The sequence below is a fragment of the Larimichthys crocea genome, chromosome XXI, assembly GCF_000972845.2.
Source record: "Larimichthys crocea isolate SSNF chromosome XXI, L_crocea_2.0, whole genome shotgun sequence".
Classification (NCBI taxonomy): domain Eukaryota; kingdom Metazoa; phylum Chordata; class Actinopteri; family Sciaenidae; genus Larimichthys; species Larimichthys crocea.
In genome coordinates this window covers 14,877,190-14,898,682 of record NC_040031.1, presented here as the reverse complement: position 1 = coordinate 14,898,682, position 21,493 = coordinate 14,877,190, and the positions used below count along the sequence as shown (strand labels likewise).

Sequence of the window (21,493 nt, the reverse complement as noted above, 5' to 3'; positions counted from 1 at the left end):
GGAGCTTGTCTCTAGGAGAGGCCACTCCCCCCACTGACCTTAGAGGTCATTTGGAGAGCTGATGACCTCTGACCTTGTGCCAAGGGTGGGTGATAGAAAGGTTTTGGGTTTGCATAGACTAAAATATCATAAATGTGTTGTGTTTGACCAAAGATTAATAAACATCAGTATTAGCATAATGTTTGGAAAAATCATATGTCATATGTATGTCCAACCTAAATGTTTGTACTGGAGACAAACTCTAGATTTCTTTCCTAAAATGCTCATTAACCTTGTGATATTTTAGCAGTACTGGCAATAACATCTATATAATAAATGGTTTAGCTAATAACTCATTAAACTATTATTTCCTAATATGAATTACGGTACAATAACAACTAAGACCTGTAAGGTTGCTTCCCATGATTTGAAGCATCTTATTTATTTATCGCAATAAAATACAAAATCATCAGCACATGATCACACAAAAACATTCTTTAAAAAAGTTTATTGGCTTTTAAAACCACTTTAAAAATCTCACCAGTGAGTACTTTCCATTGAAAAAAGAAACAACGCGTTTGCAATATTAACAAGCTACTGTACATTAAGCAGTACACCAGACAACACCACGGAGGAGGGTTTTTTTTTTTCTACTGGTAGAAATGGACAAGATAGTCAAACAGAGTTGGTTCTGGGTCAGTCAAAGGTAAAGAATCAGAGTCACTGCTTGATGGAGCTCCTGTACTCATAAAGAGGTGCATTTCCTTCATTCAAATTCAAATATCAGTGCCTTATTGTTAAAGAAAAAAATCAAGAGAAAATGTTAAAATTTCTTCACAAATGTATTTTTGCAAAATAAGAAATATGTAAAACTGACAGAAAACAGTCATCAACATAACATATAGAACATTAACTTAGTAAACAGCACACAACAAAAGTAATGTAACTCATGAAACTAGCACTGCCAGTCTGGTTAACAGAACCTGCCCAAATCACAGAAGACAGTGGTTACCAAGAATACAAAGTACAACAGAAGTCATCACACATGCGTGCGTACAATCATTTATCAACATAATGAGCATGTAGGTTTTAAAAGGTTGTTTAACTTTTTTTTCCCCTCAATGCTTTATATTCTCATGTATGAGAATGAGTAAGAAATGTGTATCTCACTGAGATTAATGCACATTTTGCTACAAGACAATTAGTCATTTTCTGACAGTTAAATTTCCCTACTCATCTTGTCATAAAAAATATTTTTTTGTAACTTTTTTTTTCTGTGGGCATCCATCATTACATTTGTCCATAAAGATGTGGCAAAGCCATGTGTCATAAAAATTTAGTGCAATAATGTGAACCTCCAAAGTTTGTTGAAACATGAGTAATTCGTTTTTTTTTTTCCAGTGTCTGCTGAAAGGCTTTGAGCACAATGTCTGTCACAGAGATGTTTGCAACCAGCTAACAGTATGACAACTTTTTTCAATATACCATGCTATTGATCCTGCTCAAAGCACACATCACTTCTGCAACCGCAGAGACCTATTATCTTTGAATAGAAAAAAAGTAAAATAAAATCAGCAAGCGAGACCAGACAGCATTACTTTTACGACACATTGAGCCAGAAATGTAACACACAACATACAGTATCTTGCCGACTATAGATCTGTTAAGCTTTTTTTCTTCTTTTAAAATGGCACATACTTAGCTAGAATAATGGCCATAATATAGTGTCATGATACATCAATTCTCTATGTATCTATCCTATTTACAGATGGAGCTTAAACATGACTTATACAACATTGACAATAGCCAAAAACTCAAGCAAGCATCCTACTGTATCACATAGCCTACCTGGCTAGCAGTGATGGTTTCAACATGCTTTCAGGTCCATGGTTACCTATCAAACATAGGACAGTGACCATTTCACAAATTTACATACTGTACATAAGATTTATGCAACCTAATCCTTTTCCTCAAATGCAATAAAACTCTTTTATATCTCAGAGACTGCCTGTTTCCCGTTGTTTTAATGTTTACTAGAAGTGTCTCTACGTGTAATAATCTCGTATGTTATTCAAACAGATCATCTTTGGTATGGAAATAAGGCTGGATTCTCGAATTCCACAAACATAATTTCATTTCCTCTTGATCTCAAGATGACATCAAAGCAAACAAGTCAGCCTCTAGCTTTCTAAGTAACTAAGCCTTCTCCATACCATTGATATTCTTATCCAAGCTGGGAGTATAGCATGCCAAAAAAAAAAGAATACAAATAAAAAATCTCATGACTGAAAGTGTGCCTGCCATGGTTTTCATGAAATGACAGCATATCAAATTTCTCTAAAATCATTAAATCGATAAGGGCACACACAGTGTAGTTGTTAGCCTATACAATACGCATCTATATTGTAACACTGCAAAACGAAAACAATAAGAAATAGTACTGAAAATATCAGAGTAACAGCTGCCTTGATATGATGAAGCTCTGGATGGTTCCGAAGATTCTTAACATTATACTATATACAGTCACTCTACAGATGGCATAAGGCCTTGGACTTTGGGAATAAGGCAGCCAGTTGTTGATTCCTTTCAATGTATAGTCCACAAAGTGGCCTGAATTCCCATCTTCTCCCCACTGATTCATCTACTCCCTTTATAAGATATTAAACAGTACAAGAAGTATAGGCTTTAAGAAAATTTCACTCTTGGACAATGCTCAGATGTGAATCAGTTTTTCACCGATTTGGTATATGATAAAGTATAAAGATTATGTCATAAATTCAGCACCTGGCAGCATAAGATACTACCCTTCTTAATATTCAGATATGGCAGGCAAATGTACTACATCTATTATGTGCATATACTACAATCCCAATATTGTCTCCTTTTGGTTGAACTTGAACTGCACGCACTGAAAATAGTATACAACAGCATACGTTTTTGGTCTTTTGTGCCAAATTTTCTACCCATCTCACTTCCAATAAGTGTTTGTTAAATACAAATATTGCATTATTGATTGGTTATAACATGGAAGATTATGTTTGTCTTAATGTTCATACCATACAAACCTAGTCTTTGCAAGTGCATGCTGCCACCAAGTACTCAGACTTTTTACTTGAAATGCTTACATGTCTAATTCCAGATGAGGGAGAAAAGTGGTTAAGTACTGAAACTCTTGGTGACAAATGAAAAAGGAGAGAAGTAACTAAACATCAGTAGGAGAGATTTTCTGGTAAGCCTGGCACTTTTAACAGAACGAACGGCAAAGTCCAGACAAATCCCAACAAACTATAGTTTTAAAAACAGATATACTACATACGCACCAAACAAACAACAGAGAACGGAAATCATACAGAATAAAAGATAACATTAGCCCAGCATCTCTACTGTAGTAGGCTGGTCTTTGCTTTCTAGCCAGTCAAAACCAGAGTTCACAGTATCACTGCATATCTGCTGAAAAAGCGGGTCGTTCTTCAGTTCTTCCAGTGTCGAGTCTTCATATTGTTCCTGCTGTTGATTGGGATCAAACAGCAGGTTGGTGTCCAACGTGTTAAGGTCAGTGATGCTACTGGACAGATCTGAGGTCAGTCTGATGTCGTTTGAGAAGTCGGACGCCACAGCGTTGAGCTCTGAAGCTACCTGACCCACCAACTGGGAACTGGGGTTGAGGCCATCATCCCCCAACAAGTCTTTGACAGTGTTGTTGAAGTCCAGCTGTTGTTGCTCGTCCTCTACCTCCTGCTGCTGTGTGCTCTGGAGGAGGAGCTGTGATTGTGTCTGCACAGGATTCTCCTGGAGCTGCTGCTGCTGCTGTTGTTGTTGTTGCTGGTCTTGCTCACCAGGACCTGCTTGTGCTTGGCTGTCCCCAGTGGAGAAACTCACCTGTTCTCCACTGCCAGCGGTGAGGTAGCCATGCTGCTGGAGCTCAAAGGCAGCAGGGCTGGAGCTAACAGGCAGCTGAGTCTGGTGAGCCGTTCCTCCAGTGAACCCAGGAGTGGTCTCCAGGATCTGTGTAAGGTTCATACGGGCCGTGTAGTTGGAGGGAAGGTTGTTTATGCCCAGGCCACGAACAGAATCATCACCATCGGCTTCCATCTTGCTGAGAAGAACATTGGTGATTTTGGCTGTGTTACTCTGACCCTGCACAGGCAGCATCTCGCTCTGCATCATGATATTCAGAGGTACAGACTGGCTACGCTGGACCATGCTGTGGACAGAGCTAACCGTCTGGTTGTTGGACAGGATGCTGAGCACCTCAGATGTGATGGGGGAGTTAAAGGGTGAAACCACAGCTCTGGTGGTGGTGGTGGTATTCGTGGTTGTGGTTGGAGGGCCGGTGTTTCCACTGAAGTTTCTCTGACGCACCGCAGGGCTAACACTGCGGCAACGGAAAGTACTGGACGTAGATGAGGTTGATGCCTTGTTGTCTAATGGTGCAGGCACAGCGAAACTCTCCTGTTTAGTGGGAGTAGTTACAGTTGTTACCAGCTGCTGCTGGGGTTGTTGTTGTTGTTGTTGCTGCACTGGAGAAATGGGGGTCAAACGGCCAAAGTGAGCAGCATCCTGTCTTGACTGAGCCTGAAATGATTGGCCAGGAATTGCAAAAGCATGTGGTTTACGAAACTGGTCATCTACCAGGTCTTGGTAGCTTGGCAGAATGCCAATGCTATGGTTGGACAACGGACTTGCAGAGTTGCTGTTGTAGCGGTTATTGATCCACTCCAGTTTGGCCTTGTCAGGGTGTGTCGCCATTGGCCTCTGCATCGGCTTAACAGGGCTGCTGGAGACAATGCTGGCGTCGTGATATCCTGTAATGCTTGAGTTTATGGGAGTGAATGCAAAAGGGTTCCTGCACTCCACCGGGCTTGGGGGGACACTGCTGCTGCAGTTGGACAGTGGTGTGCTAATGGGGGTGTGGCGACCCATGGCTCCGTCCACAGGGGTGATGGGAGCCATGCGGGAACACGGGCTCTCTCTTGTCAAGCTGTGCCCAAGCGTCATTTCAGAGGTGGGGGTGGGTGTTGGGGTTGGAGTCGGAGTCGGAGTGGGAGTTTGGACAGGAGTGGTACTGCTGTGAGCAGAGTGGTAGAAGGTAGTGCCGGCCTGATGAGCGTTTAGAATAGTTCCTTGGTTGCTGGCTGACTGGCTTTGTAAAGACACATCAACACAGCTACCAAACAGGCCCTTCAGCTTCATCTGCTCCTCCATTTGGACTAGCTCCTCCACGATGCTGTCCTGGGTCATGTCATCATCATTGAATGGAAAGTAGTCCATGCTGGGCTGAGAACCTGCAAAGTCAACCATCTCCTGCGTGAGGGTGAGTTGACCTGAGGCCTCGGGGGGTTGAGCTATAATGGAAAGTTGGTCAGTAGGGGCTTGTTTGTGTTCTGCTGGTATCTGCTGAGCAAACGCCTGCTTCCGAAGCTCATCAAGCTGTCCCTCCTCCCATATTGTGCTCTTTAAGTCACTCATCACAGAGGCTTCGTGTGCTCCTGAGTTGGCTGGTATGGCACGAGGGTCCCCGGTGATCTGCTGTAGCAACGCCTGATCAGACGTGTTGTTTCCAGCTGCTCTAGTGCTGGTGTCAGTGCTGAGTGAATGGTCTTCATGTTTTACCACCAAGGTCTGGGAAGTGACAACAGTCTGGGAGCCCACAGTGTGTGTGATGGGCGAGTCGGAGAGTGCAAGGATCTGTGTGGGCCCTATGGAGGTGTGTTTCACAGTCACTTTGCAGGGGGCACTCTCTGGTCTGGCAGGGGTTCCTGGTCTGGGGATCCTCTTCACTGCAGCACTGACTCCAAGTCTGGGATTGTCAACTACAGCCAGTGGCTGCTGGGAAATGAACACCCTCTTCACAGGAATCACATGGGACTCCCCGCTTGAGCCTGTGCGCTTCCTGGGGCTCTTGGCATCTGAGCAGGGATCCTTCGATGTTGGGGTAACAGCGGAGGAGCCATTGGATGATGTGTTGCCATTGGAGTTCTGATTATCAACAGTCAAGTACAAAGTACTGTCATGGCAGTTACTGTTATTGCTGTCCTGAGTCCCAGCTACAGATACCGAGGTGGGTGGGGATGTGGAGTCATGTTTTACCCTTACACCTTTGTCTGGACCTGGAGAACACTTAACCAGGAAGCTTGGCTCACTGGCAGCCCTGAACTTAGCCACTCTCTCCTCTTTGGCCCCACCAGCTGTTTTCTCCATACCAGAGGTGGGGTTATTGTCATTTCCAGATTCAGACACAACTTTGGTGTCAGTGGAGAGGGTTGGGGTCGAGGATGGGGCACTGGGTCTGATTGCAGGAGACTGAGTGGCAACCGAGCTCACACCGTGCAGCTGCTGGGAATCATCCGAAACAGCCATGGTGTTAATACCCGCTGAGGCAGGACGCACGGTTGCACTGCTGCTGCTGGGAGCCAGAGCGATGGCCGTCATCTTCACCACGTTGACCGAGCTGACGTGGGGAGTGGGCATCACAGTTTTTATGGGGCTGTTAGTGATGAGCAGGGTCGGAGGTGAGCGCAGCGTGATGGCACTGGTGGCAGAGGGCTTGGGCAGAATTTGGGCATACCGTGTACCATGTCGTGCCAGGCGGTCACCCACAGGACTAGCGGAGATATTCTGGGGAGTTTTGGGGGACTGTTTAAGAGACTGAGTGACCACTTGGAAGTTCACAGGCAACACTTTCCCCTCTGTTGTCCCTACAGGGCTAGGCGAAGTCATCAACTGCCTACTTCTCTGCACCTGTGAGACAAAGAGTGAATATAAAATTACATTTCAGCACATTCATCAACGCCATAGCTCAGCATATTCAGAAGGAAAAACACTTACCGTGACTGGACTGGGGACAGCTGCTACTACGATGCCTATGGTGGGCTGAGGGGAGAGCAGAGCAGGGCTGCCACAGGGAATAGTGGGGCCGGGGGTACTGGCCTCTGTTCTTTTGATCTGGGTCTCACTAGGCAGGGGTGAGTGAAGCTTCTGCTCCTGCTGCTTCTTCTGGATCTTGCGCTGGAGTTGCTGCTTTGCATCAACAGAGGGAGAGGGCAGGGTCTTCACTTGGGGCTGGAAAGAATTGGCCTCGGCTGTGGGCACAAACGCAGAGGCTGGAGTTGGTGTCTTCATCCCTAAAAAGAGAACAAAAATTCAAAGCATTACGATAAGCGAAAAACACAGTGAAGCACTGCAAGCCAGGTGTGGCCAATAGCAGCAGGATGGGTTTAATCTTCAAGAACGATGACAAAGTGACAACATGAATTGTTGATTTTATGCTCCTTTTGAGGAAGCATAAAATAATCGTTTTTGATTTTAGGCAGGATTTTAATTTGTGCTAAATTAAGCTGTGTCACGCTGAGATCTGACTGTGTCCACAGAGACATATTTTCTTGATGTAGTCAGGATGATAATACATTTTCCTACAATATGCATATGCCAGTCCCCTGAAATGAATGAGCATACACTGTTTGTGACACGTGTAGAGACTTAAAAATATTTGCAGAATCACACTGTCAGCGTGTGGAAGTGTAAACAATCAATCAATAAGCACAAACTTTCCAACTCATATGCCCATCAATACAATCAATACACGATGTACTTCACACAGTAACAGAAACATCAGAGGACATCTTTACCTGTGGGTGTTCCGGTCATAACAGTGAGTGCAGCCATGGATTTAGTACCAATGTAGTGGCTATTGAGCAGGAAGCGGGCCAGGTCCTCCACGTTGTCAAACTGACGACTCAGGACCTTTTGGGCCCACTCACACACCAGTCCACAGGCTGCAGATCTCATTTCATCTTCAGCACTCGGGGACTGACCCGTCGACTCCATCAGCTCACACTACAGCAGCAAAGGGATTAAAGGTCAGTCTATACATTTAAAAAGCCTGACTAGATGTTTAATGTATGTTTTTTTTTGCAGTGTAACGTACCCCATCACCAGATTTCTGCAGATCCAGGTTGGGTAAGGAGGGCATGTGAACAAAAGCTTTCTTCCTTAACCCGCTATAACAGTATGTGAGGAGGAGTTAAGGTGTGTCACACACAGTGACTGTGGATATGTACAATATATGCAGGGTTTATGTCAGATCTAGCCAGTTAAATATTTAGTGTACAGTCTATTCCTCTTATCCTCTTTTGGTCTCAAGCTAAATGTTACCTTCTCTGCCAGAAAGTGTACATTAAAATAAAAAAACCTCAAAGCCAAACAAGCTTTTCAGCTCTGTGCAAAAAGATTCCGACTATTGGCTTTTCTAGTCCACCTATAAAAGTCCTCAGGTTAAAGTGGTTTTATTTTTACGATGAATTCAGCAGTTCAATGTATTTGATTTCCAAAACTTTTAACTTTTTCTTTGTGGAAACTGTTTTACTGTCTTTAGATACTTAGTTCTTCTCAGTGGTACATTGTTTACATCTTGTGCCTCTTTCTATGCATTATGATGACAAAAAGTCAGACTGCGCTCAAAGGAGAACCACGAATTCACACCGCAAGCAATATGGGCAATAAGTCACAAACTTATTCGTTGACAACAACAGAGTGTTATTTGCCTGTAATTGTCATGACTTGCTAATAGATTAAATTTCAGGCATTATTAGTCTTCTTTTTTGTGTATAATACATGTCATCAGTTTAGGTGATGGATAGTCTATTATGCTTAATTTAACAAAGGCACTCACTGCTAGCAGAAAAATATAAGATCTTCCTTGTGTAGACAGAATAAAGTGCATAGGAACATCAGAAGTAAAGGATATTTGGATTTGCCTCTCATGCCCAGCCGACGTGCTTTCATGTTAGGAAAGACATTCTTCATGATCTTTCCAAAATCTGCTGCACTCAGTGGATTGTAGCCGAGATTGTCACAATAGCTCCTGCAAGAGAAGAGAGAACCAACCATAGGATTATAAGGCATACACAGATGCATACTGTATGTTAGTAACCTCTTCTGTTCCCCTGACACCACACACACACACTCACTTGTATTCATCATACACCTCTTGCTTTGGGAGGGAAGTCTCTGGGTGCTCTTCTAGGTGATTCCGTATCCAGTTGAATGCATACATCTGTTGAGTACGGCTAGATGACATGGAACTCTGATCACTGAAATTAATACATGAGAAAAATAAACCTGGTGAGGCAGTGTCTTCGACTTGTACGCATCATTTCTTGTTAATACAGAAACTTTAATACCATAATCCAGGAGTGGAGGACCCCCTCTCATTCTCAGTCCAAATGGGCAGAATTGGGGGGTTGGGGTGATGAATAGATATGGGGAAACAAATGAAACACAGACAGCTAGGTATAGCAAAAGTCTACATTTATCAGTGGTTTGCTTCATAATGATAATCAATCATACAGCTGAAAAATGAATGATAATTTCGTATGAAGAAAAAAAAAACTCACCAGTGACCAACGAACCCCCAAAAATGTCACAAAGCAAAAAATATATATTTTTTTTACAATCTAGCAGCCTAAACTGTGTCTGCGCACGCAGCAGCCTGCGGATAGCAACTTGAATTTTTTGACAAGCAATGAGACAACAGTGCCAATAATGTAATGAGAGCCATAACAAAGCAGCCATGTGTGTGTGGGACATAAAAAAAAATAAGAGGCCAAAGTGGAAAACTCGAGTAAAGAGTGTGTCTGTGACATACCTTTTGTCATTGCCACTGCTGGGACCAGAAGGCAACTTCAGGTAGAGGTAGAGCTTTTCGATGTCTGTAAACTTCTCAACATCTTGCTGTAAAAATAAAAAATATCACAAGGGATTCATCATAAACACAACTGGACTGGCAGAGGACAAATAACAAATACTTTAATGCAGAAAATTTAGCGCCCATTTTAAGACACTGCACAGGTATGACAGTTGCACACGACCTCCTCGCTAGTGATTCCACCCCAACTGCTTTTCAATTGGTTTCTAAGAATGGATTAATCTTACCTCTTCCTTTTCTATTTGCCTCTTTGTTGCTAGGGGAACCAATACTTGAATGAATGAAGTGAGAGCTGTCAGCCAATGAGCAGTGAATGAAAATGCTATTTACTACACTCCACTGCAACAAGCACAGAGTGAATGACCTGAGTCCTTCTCCGGTTATACAAAGGTTGGATCTTTAGATTTTGCACCATCCAGTCAGATGTTTTCCCTGGATTTTCTTTTTTTTCTTCTTTTTTTTTTTTTACACCTGGCATTAGCATGTATATACAGGTAACCTAGGCAACCTCGAAGGCTTGATTTAATTTACATAAGTTGATTTACAAAATCTCCAATATGGGAAACATCCTGTCAAGCCATCTGATGGCTGCACAATGCTAGAAACGCCTTTTTAGTCAAAATACCAGCAATACAAACAGACCTAACATTTAAATCCCGCTAAGTCCAGAATATAGTACCACACCTACACTGGTTTGATCCACACACTTTTTTTTTTTAAACCTCCAAAAATGTTGTTCGATTGTTTCCGTTTCACTCACTACTAAATAGTATTAGTATTTCTGATATTTCTCTCCTCACCCTTTCATTCTGTGCGGCTAACATTGTACACTAAGGTGCTCCTGATTTTTACTCTACAATATACAAATTTATCCAGATGTAAGACACGTATTATCACCAGGCGTAAATGAGGTCTTTTAGATGTTTATTTTCCCCCGGTCTGATTTACTGTGTGCAGCAGTGTCAGCATGTAAGCATCTGAAGTGCTAAAAGCTGGCTGCCTGCTGAAGTCTGTCAAACATCAGACGGACGTGTTGAAATTAAAATACAGATGGTTAACTGTCTGTAGTTTTTTTTTTATAAGTAACATAAAAAGACAATGCTTTATGACGGAGCTTTGATGTCACCGACATGGCTTTGTTGCTGAATGGTTCAGCTCAGACACATGAGCCACATTACAAACATGTGGCATAGATTAATACACCATATTTTTTTTTGTACATGCCAAAAAGGCAGAATTTAACTGAATCTACATCTATTTGTAGACTCTACTGTTACTGTAATAAAGACAAAACCCTCAATATAGTAAAAAAAATGTTCAGGTTAATATTATAAAATGTATTTGTATCAATTATTGTGAAGTAAATTATAAAAGAAATGTATAAAAGTATCATGTTTTTAGTTAAATAATTAGCAGCAAATAGTAACTGAAGTCAAATTTCTTGTATTTGTACATAAACTTGGCCTATAAAGACAGAGTATAGGCACCAAACATTTATATATTCTTTCTTAACAAGAGCTGCACACGTGTCCTCGTGATCCACTATTAAACAGTTACACATGACCTTCTGATGATGAGACGGGGGTAGAGTGTTAACACATAACAAAGTCTGTTATGGATACTCACCAATATGCTGTCCACTTTTGATTGTACAGATTTGCTGCAATGAGAAAGAGAGCAAAAGCCAGCAATGTGAATAAATAACATTGATTACATGCAGCATTATTTTATTATATCTGCTAAATTTATTTTATTTTTAATCGTAAATAAAAATAATAATAAAGCTAAATGATGATACACAATCATACGTGCTGAAAAATGTACGGCTTTGCCATAAAATGTGATTAAATTCAAGACAATGTGACATTTTCGTTATCTGTATCCACTCAGATATTATGCTATGCAGTGGCCGTGGAAAGTATTAGTCTCCTTTATTTTTTTTGCACACTTTATTAAATTATAGATTTAATTCAAAATTGATTGAATGTACTTTTAGGTAAAAGTGAAAAATCTAAATCTCTCATTTACATAAGAATTTAGATCCATGATTCAGTAAACTGTGGAGGCAACTTTGGCAGAAATTACAGCTTCAAGTCTAAATTTTACTCAGGTTGGGTGTGGAGTGTCTCCACGTCTCTCTAGAGATGTTTCAAGGACATTCAGAGCCTCAAAGCACCTCCATTGTTGTCTTGCCTTTATGCTTTCGATTATTGTCGTGCTGAATGATAAAACCTTCACCTTTTCTTCTAGATCCTGTTTGTATTTGGCTGTATTCATTCTCGTTCCTGCCACAAAGAAGCACCTACACATCACACTTATTAGCCATATTGTAGAAATGGTAGCCAGGTGATGAACAGTACACAGTACCTGCTCCCTGAGCTTGAACCTTCTTGTTTGGTTCTGGGAACTTGGGAGCCCACTGGGAGCATTTAAAGCTTCAGTAATGGTGTTATACGCTCCCATCTACTTTCTAACTTCCTTGGGTTTTGGTCTTTAAATGTCCCTGTACAGTGAACCCTCACAATGTAGTGTCACTTATGAATTATCAGCAGTTTGTGTCATTATTGACAAGTCATAGTGTCGTACCATTGTAAAATAAGATGAATTGCATTATGGGTTCTTTTTTTGGTTCCAGATACATTTTTAACAGTCATAGTAAGAAAAGTACAGTAGTTATTATTATTATTATTATTATTATTAACAATGGCCCAGCTCTATTTAACAGAGCAGTGTGTAGGATTTAGTGGCATCTAGCAGTGTAGTTGCAAATTGCAACCCCCTCAACTCGCCTTCCTGCTCCAAGCATGAAAAGGAAACGACGGTGGCTGCGAAATGTTTAAAAAACATGAAAAGGAAACGACGGTGGCTGCGAAATGTTTAAAAAACGTTAAGAATTTAGGAGAAAAAAAAAATAGAGCCAGTGTTTAATTTTTTCCTTTTTGGGCTACTGAAAATGGCTTTTTTTTTTAGGTGATTACACACATATTTCATATAATATTACATTTCTATTAGAGTCCCTTAAATATTACACACGCCAGAGTCAGCATGAACAACAGCAAATAATCCAGCCAGTTTTAAATTAATCATTTACACCTACTGTGTCATGATTAAAAAAAAGACCTATTACCTTAAATGTGAAATTCTAGGAAGAACTAGGACATACAAATAATATAACATGGTGGACAGTAAATATACTGCACCTTTTAGTTGATAGGGGTTAATAGAAACTTCAAACACAACCCTAGAGATGTCTCAATGATCAATCAAAGCAGGTGCACCAAAGGATGCAAAGCAAAAAAAATATGAATATTTATGTAGGGGAGAGATTTCAATTTTAAAAAATGGGGTGTAATAATTGTGTAAAAACCTTTTTAAAAGAAATATTTTCACTTTTCAGATGCAAAAAAAGTGGATTTAATCTTTATTTTTATTTTAATTTTTGAATCCAGTGTGTAAGATTTAGTGGCACTCCCACATCTCATCCTCTCACATAAAAAAAGCAAAAGGGTCTAAATATCTAGATCAGGGTTTATTTTGTCTGCTCGGGGCTACTGTAGAAAAATGGCAGTACAACATGGTGGACTCGGTGGAAGAGGACCCGCTCTTACTGTAGATATAAAGGGGTCAACAAAAACACATTATTATATACCCAATTTCTCAATAGATACTCTTAAATCTTGCACACTGAACCTTTTAAAAAATATATATATTTATATATAAAGTGCAAAATAAAATGAATTATTCCACCGCACAGTAATAACACATGTGTAGATATAGATAATAAAATGTTATTTGGTGCAATTCACTCTCGTGGAAATCAGCACTGAAATAATTAAATATTAAAGCAAACACATGCACAAACTCTCTTATCGTCATTAAGAGCATTAAATCAGTGTCTGCTTTGACACCTGTCATCCTGAGCATCAGCACCACCGGAGGATTTGGTGTCATCTATCACATGGCCTCCTTTGGCATTGCTCGATGCTAATGATTATAGCTGCCACTGCTGCATGCATGCATGTATGTTTGCATGTTTGCAGGTTAACGTGTTGTATTCATGCACAAACATGCAGCGGGCATCCGTGCTGTCGTGTTTCGGGGTTAAATATGTCCGCTTAGCACGGGAGCACTCGTGTTATTTTCAGCCCCGCTTTTGTGCACAAGCACACACACACACACACACATCCTCCCCTTGCACACACTCCAAGAAGCTAGATACGCTAATTATGAGGCTAGCGAAAAGGACAGTGTGGCTTTGCTTGTGGATCATTTCCATCCTTACCAAATTGAATTCTTTATTTTGAACTGTAACGCGTTAGCCTCGGGCCCCTGGAGTCCTGGCACCAACGCTGGAAGAGAGCCTAATCCCGAGGCAGGCTTCTGATCAGGTTGTTGTTGATCATCAGCCATCACGATGGAGGGGTGGTGGGGGAGCTTTAACAAGTAGGCCTCATCCCCGGCTGTGCCACTGCACCCGGACCCACCGCTGCTGGAGCGGCTCAGTCAGCTAGGACAGCCCGCTGAATCCACCGCGGGACATGGCTACAAACACTGGTGCAAGAAAGAAGAAGAAAAACCCGAAACTGCAACAGCACACCAAGGGAAACACACACACACACACACGGGAATACAAAAGGCATTTCGCAGAGATCTCTTCGCTGCCGCAAATAGCACGCCTGCAGCAGCCAGCAAGCAGCTACAGACGAGCTGCCTGCGTCAAGGTACACGCAGGTAGCGCGCCACAGCCCGGAAGTACACAGGGGTCGTTCCTTCGAAATAAAAGCATGGCATTTTTCTTTTTTTTTAAACTTTGTGTTTATTTCAGTATACTTATAACACATATATACATATTCATATTTGTCTGATATTTAATGCTTAATACAAAGCATAGGAGGACATTTAACAGGTTTTTTAGAGGTAATACCATGTCCCATTCTGTGTTTTTATTTTTCCTCTCAGTATTTTATTCTATTGTATTTTTATTGTATTTAAATATAAAGGACTACTATGATCTATCTATCTATCTATCTATCTATCTATCTATCTATCTATCTATCTATCTATCTAAAGTACAACATAAATTATGGGCATATCATGTTATATCATGTCATGTTATCACTGTTTTTTGTTTTTAATGAGATGCGATTGTTTCTCTTCTGTACACCCTGCATGCTTATACCTGCATATACAGGGGCACTTATACACACACTGGCCAGCCACTACATTAGATACACTTGTGCAATTCAGTGTGATACGATACAATAACTCTGACAGTGGGGTGGCTGATATATTAGTAAACATCTCCCAATATAATGCAGTCCTGTCTAACAGTACTGCAGAACTGCAACTGCATCAGTAAACAGTTAAATGAATTCCTCTCTGACAGCGTCAACAAAAACTGAAAAATTATAAACTAGAGTAGAATTTATGTCAGAGTTTTTGTATTAGATGTTTTATTTTTTTATTTTTGTGGGGAGGATAGAAAGGAAAATAATATGAAGATATTCAGTGTATGTATCTTATTTGCACATTTGTCTTCTGCTATTTTTGACATTTTATAGACAGAATTAATCAGTTCATTGAAAAATATCATGATATTAATCCAGAGTATTAAAAAATATTAATTAATTAACTCCATGATTTATTCCCCACTCCGATAAACATGCAAATACTTTTAATTTGAATGAGTCTGATCACACTGAATTGTAACTAATGAGATCAGTGTATATTGTATGTCCTTGTTTGTTTGTTTGCTTTTATAATGTTCATTGTCTTTTCAGGAGGATAGGAGGGAAGATAATATGAAGTTATTCAATGCACAGTTATGTTAGCTTGTTTTAATTGAAAATCAGATTAATTTATAATAAAGTATAATTCAAAATATTGATTTGTTTCTTTTTAAGAGTATTTCAATATTAAACACATTGCACAACTCTCCAACACACCATGATTTATTCCCCTCTCCTATAAACCTGCAAATACTTTTAATTTGAACTTTTAAACTTTAAAATTTTAATAACATTAAATGCACCCTTGCTCTAATATTTCTTAAAATAGTTTGACAGAGTTTTCATTTTAAAGTCCTGCCGGGGGTTTTGACTTTTTCTCCGCATTGCCTGTAACTTGACGCGGGTCTGTGCGCTGTTAGCTCGGCTGTCAGCCTGCAGGGGCGCTGCTGCAGGAAGCTGCTTGATCAGATAGTGACAATGACGGGTAAACAGCCAGGATGATATCACTTCACCATGTAAACCAGTCTCTTTACCATGGCGTTAATCGATCTACATATCTCCTCATATGTTTGTATTGATTGATCACCTGATCAGAGAGAGGAGATGCTGGAGCGGCAAACAGCTCTGCACACAGACAGATTGTTTCAAGATGTTTCTCTGCTCATCACACAGCTTACTATTTTTTCCTTCGGCTGAAATCTGAGACACAGCTGGCTGGAAAAAAAATAACCTCAGAGATGGAGACTGTCTGTAGCAGACATATAAATATAACGTGCACTTATGTCACATCAGTAAACCTCCTGGAAATGACACACACACACATCGCCTGTTAATTAGATTATAATCACTGTTTTTAACCTATAGATTAATTAGTAATCATCTATAGATCCAATTTGTGACAATATTAATGTGAAAATTCAGAGGAATGAAGCCACCAGGTCAAGAAAAACAAGACCTAAATAAATTCTTTCATCATGACTTATTTTATGCTGCCATCTTTTGATGGAAGCGGGTAATGTTACTCCACTGACACCATGGTCAGGAAACATAATGCAAGACAGCAATGCACACACACACACACACACACATACACAGGGGAAAGGCATGTATGTACATGTCTACTTGGATGACCTCTTCAGATAAGAATAACAGGAACAAGAGGAAATAATAGAAATGTTGCTGCTTGCTTTGTGTGTGTTTGCAGGGCTTGAAGCCGTGCTCCAGTTTGGTATGTATGCATGTTTATTTAACGTCTCTTGACCTGATTAAACACCACAAAAGAAACCACACTCACACAGTGGCAAATAAATATTGTAATCTTCATTATATTTTTGGATAACTATGTCTGTGAAATGTAGATTTTGGACAATATTATCATCTTTACAGACTCCACAGATGGATCGCTTGTCATTTTTCCCTTTTAAACAATGTCATAATAAATAAATAAAAATACTGTAAGAGGAAACATTAAATAAAAATGTTTGTGATGCAAAATTTGAAATAGAGGAAGTGCATTTGCAGATTAACAATTCTTTAATATTTAGGAATAAAATAAAACAATTTCTCTCAGAAATGTGTTATTAGTTATATGATTTAATTACTTTATGTCCTCGTAATAATTGTCAGATTCAGTTTCATTTGTTTTCTTAAGGATATTGGATTTATTATATGACATCATATGTATCACTGGATATGTATTCCTGCATCACTATAACTATAAATGATACAAGAGCGATGAGACTCGTGTCCATAAAAACACATTGAACTCTTCATACACAAGAAGGGGGATCTACTTTACACTTTGTCGAGTTGCAGAAAGTTTTTTTTACAGTCTGAATGAAGACTTTATTCTGAAACAAATGTAAAAATATTTTAACACAAAAGGACTGAATGTGTTGGAGATTATTGATCAGAGAGGTTTGTTTCCAACAGAGTGATGCAATGGTGTGTTCTTAATATGAATTACAATGCTAAATAAAATGTACAAACATGAATTACTGAAAGAAACAAGCCCCTAATCTCACAGTATTATTTATTCCTCACTATGCTGATGATGTTGTTTTCTATTCATATTGTGGTTGTTCATATTGTAAGTGTATGACAGGAAACATATTTGATTTAGATTCTGGTTTGAATATTTGAAATTGTCTGAAAAAAATATACTGGAATAAAAGGTTGCAAAAGCTTAACTATATCAAATTCGTCTATGATACCTACGTGCAACTGTAAAGATCTTGTGTTTGGAGCTATAAGCTGTTTTCAGACAGCACAAAATAGACACAAATCTCACAGTCAGTGGACATATGAAGATGAAACCAAATGCAGTGAGGCATAAGGTTAGCATGGAGCAACAGTGGAGCAGGTCATAAATAATAACTATCTTACAGTATATGATATGATTGATAGTCTCCATGCTGAATATATGCTCTCTATATATGACATTTGAATAAAACATTAATTTATGATACTATAAGCCACTAAAATGTAAATAATTACACAGGCCTGTTCAGCGTTTAGCTGTTGAAATTATAAATTGGAGTAAAACAGATGAGCAGTGATGTTAAATTGTGGAAATTTGTTGCTAATTTTGCTGTAATGTGTGAAAGACTGAGACGTCTGAATGTTATTTCTCATTTACTAAACGGGCTGAAATGTCTCATTTTTATTCATTAATCAGATAAATCGTTGCCTCAACATTAAGATATTCTCCCTCTTTCCATAACTTATCACACACATCCATCAAACCATGTCATTTTCTGGCTTGTTAACAACACCGGAGGTGAGAAACAGTGACACTTCATCTAAATCTCAAGAAAATGTTGTTTCCTTGTTAGTCATTGTTTTCTCACTCTATTTCTGACCTTCGGTTGCTGGCTATTCTGGACTGATTTATTTTACTGTCAATCTCCTGTCACTTCTGATTTGGGCTGGAAGCTCTCATCTCAGAAGACTTTGCCCTTGCTCATTCCTCCAAATGTTAAGATTCACACAACACTCCTGCCAAAGTTGCTGCCATTTTTGTGGCAACGTCTCGCCGCAGTAACGATTTCCAATATCTTCTCAATGCACCCTACTTAGTTCTGATTCATGTGCTTACCTTGCTTGGTTATTAAAGTTTTACACTAAATATTCTGCACCTTTTGCTGTATGTTGTATTTAACATGATGGCACACTTACACACATTTACTGCCCTCAAACAACACTTTTATTTTGTTGTTGTAGAGTTTTGACTTCATGACTTTCTTCCTTGGTATTAACCAGGTCACACATTAGACTGGCAGTGACCCTAAAACCACCCGTCTTCCTCTTATAGGTTATGGTGAATGTGGGACAGCGAGGTCACCACGGTGCAGAGGTCGGTAAGTCTGGCTCTCACGTGCATCGTGCAGCCATAGCTGCTCCAATCCTCTTACAACCCCCCACTTCTTACGGCACTCAGGCCAGACTATAAGATGCTTGCTGTGGCCAGGTCTTATCCTGAAGATACTGTAGCTTCTCAGTACAGAGTCACGCCAGCAGGTATCAAACACCATCGCCAACCTGCTTTCCTGTGTACACATATAGGCCTGTTTGCTTTGAAGATGCATTCACTGACCTCTTAGGTTATTTACAGATTTTTGCTGTATGAATTTCTTCAGCATAAACAAGACGTTGGTGAAGCTCATCAGAGTGACATTTCAATGGTTACTGTGCAGAATAAACCAAATTATTTTTGGATAAAATCAACATTTCTTAATTTCTTTTCATCCATCATCACAGGTCCATCCACAGAAAATTAACTGACCACTATTCTGATGACAGCTTAATTATTTTCAATCATGTTTAAGCATAAAAATGCCAAATTGAATGGTCCCAGCTGTTAAATTGTCAGGGGAAAAGTAATTTGAATACATCCCCCTGGGTTATGGTAAATTCTAATTCTAATTATATATTTTATGAATCTTCTGATTTTCCATAGAAAGAAAATGATCTACAGATGAATTAATAATAATAATAATAAACACATTGGTCAATGTAAATAGCATGAAGTTTAAGGAGTAAAAATAAAGATATGGATGATGGAGTCCAAGGAGATTGCTTACAAGTGTTGAAGCCGCTGTGAAAGAGCGGAGGTATGGACTCCATATAATCATGAAGAGTGAAGCTGACAGGTCAAGTATTTAAGGGCACTCCATGCTTATCTTATACCAGTTTGCTTAAGTGGGAGGTTTATCCATGACTAAAAGCTTTTCTTCCTTGCAGCATATTTAAGGATCTGCCAGAACGAGCCCCAACAACACCAGCGTCTTGACTCAGATGATCCGGTAGATGTGCAAAACCTCACCAGATATTTTCATATCATGCAAATATCCATCCATTATGTCTGGATTTTTAGGACAGGACCAGACATAATGAGTTTTAAGCACATATGTGAAAGCTGTGGGTTCATTTTATATGTTTTGTTGCAGGATTTTAAATCACCACAGTCTAGTTTCACATGTAAATCTCCTTTGTGAAGTCCCATATCACACCCCATTCATCCTCATCAATATTTACACAAGCAAATTTTGCCATGTGATTTTGATATCAGATCCCAAAATAACACTGTTAAGGCCAGTTGTCCATGTTCTTCTGGTTTATCAGTCCGATACCAGGGCGAAACATGGGAGTCCCTGGCTTTGACGTCACTTACACAACCTATCCCAGGCCAGCCTGTTATTGCAGATTTTATACAGCGTTTTTTTTCCTCCTTCTTCTTGGCGTCCTGTGGAAGAGCGGATGGGAAATTCTGATGTCATCAACCTTGGCACAGCGGGACAGAGGAGCATGCAGACCCTCAGGGTGCCACGATTTGTGCCCATGTGTTTGTGCCCCGTAGATGGTGAAATAGATGGTGTGGTGCTGCCCGCCTGTGCTGCACCTGCGTCCCAGCATGCTGATTGATCAGTTTGGTCATGTGGAATGTCACCATCTGCTCCCCAGTCCCACTCACCCCTTCTTGTGTGAATGCCAATCACTGGCAGGAAGATAGTTATTTAAGCCATGTCAAATCAGGCGCATGACGATGAGCAATATGCCAACAACACTTGAAATGTGTGTTGCAGGCGTAGTATTCAAAACATCTTACAGTAAAAGGACAACCATGACTTTGGTCTGCGAAGGGACGTATGCTTTCTTTTTGTTCTTATTGGTTGGCCACATCTATACAAATTTTTTTTACTTTAAAGAATATAATCAGATTTTAAGCCTCTCACTAATATATTGTACATTAATTGAATTTGATAACTGAAAGCTGCAAAGAAATGTGTTTTTATTTGTTTGCATATGAGAGTCTTGGTTTCACTCCTTTTATTTTGAGCACAGCTCTTTATTTATTTCTCCTCCATCCCCTTCAGTTGCTCTTTTTTTGGCCTCTTAATGGCCAACAACGTATCAGGGGGCCATCAGGAGTGACATTCTTCATTGTAGAGCGTCATAACCAATGACATTTCAACCATGGGAAAATAAAGATATGCAAATTTGAACTCATTAACATTTGCATTACCTGTTTGAATAATCGCAGCCCTGACAAGGCTGCAATTAACTAAGATTGATGCAAAGTTCAGGGTTAGGGGACTGTATATATTTGCTCTTGAATCATTTACTGAAGGTGTGTGTGTGTGTGTGTGTGTGTGTGTGTGTGTGTGTGTGTGTGTGTGTGTGTGTGTGTGTGTGTTATGCATGCTTAGTATGTCAGATAGGAGGAATAATCTCTGTCAGTGGAAAAGGTCATTCACTTGCCACTCCTTGGATTATTTGGTAATTTCCTGAATTTTGTGTTTTTAAAACTCCCGCGTTGAGAACATTCTCTCTTCATAACGTGCGTCTTAACTTCATGAGAAAAATCATCTGTAGGTCAACGAATGATTGTCCTGATGAGACTGACCTCCTAACCCAGTTAACAGTAGCGTGGATAGTGAGGATTAGACTTTGACTTTAAGGAAGCTGCACAGACCACACAGCTCACCTTCAGACAGACAGACAGACAGCGGGATACCAACAGACAATAACTGTTTGCGTGTCTGCTCTCAGATCGGTTTGTCACAGTTTAGTCTTTTTA

The 21,493-nt window shown here is 40.0% G+C and overlaps 1 protein-coding gene across 3 annotated transcripts; it reads right to left on the bottom strand.

The window, feature by feature from the left end:
• Nucleotides 1-470: 470 nt before the first annotated feature.
• On the bottom strand, nt 471-14,443 carry rfx7b (regulatory factor X7b). 3 transcript variants are annotated; one of them, XM_027272767.1, is made up of 10 exons: nt 13,968-14,443; nt 11,312-11,345; nt 9,626-9,711; nt 9,162-9,248; nt 8,949-9,071; nt 8,726-8,842; nt 7,907-7,991; nt 7,608-7,815; nt 6,808-7,103; nt 471-6,720 (listed from the first exon to the last, which is right to left on the bottom strand). In XM_027272767.1, the coding sequence occupies exons 1-10, from the start codon at nt 14,093-14,095 to the stop codon at nt 3,346-3,348; spliced, it is 4,539 nt and encodes a 1,512-aa protein (XP_027128568.1). In that variant the 5' UTR covers nt 14,096-14,443; the 3' UTR covers nt 471-3,345. The 3 variants fall into 3 exon arrangements, with proteins under 3 accessions (XP_027128568.1, XP_019124812.2, XP_010744717.3); XM_019269267.2 differs by having other exon boundaries at nt 9,162-9,200; XM_010746415.3 differs by lacking the exon at nt 9,162-9,248.
• Between the last annotated feature and the right edge of the window lie 7,050 nt (nt 14,444-21,493).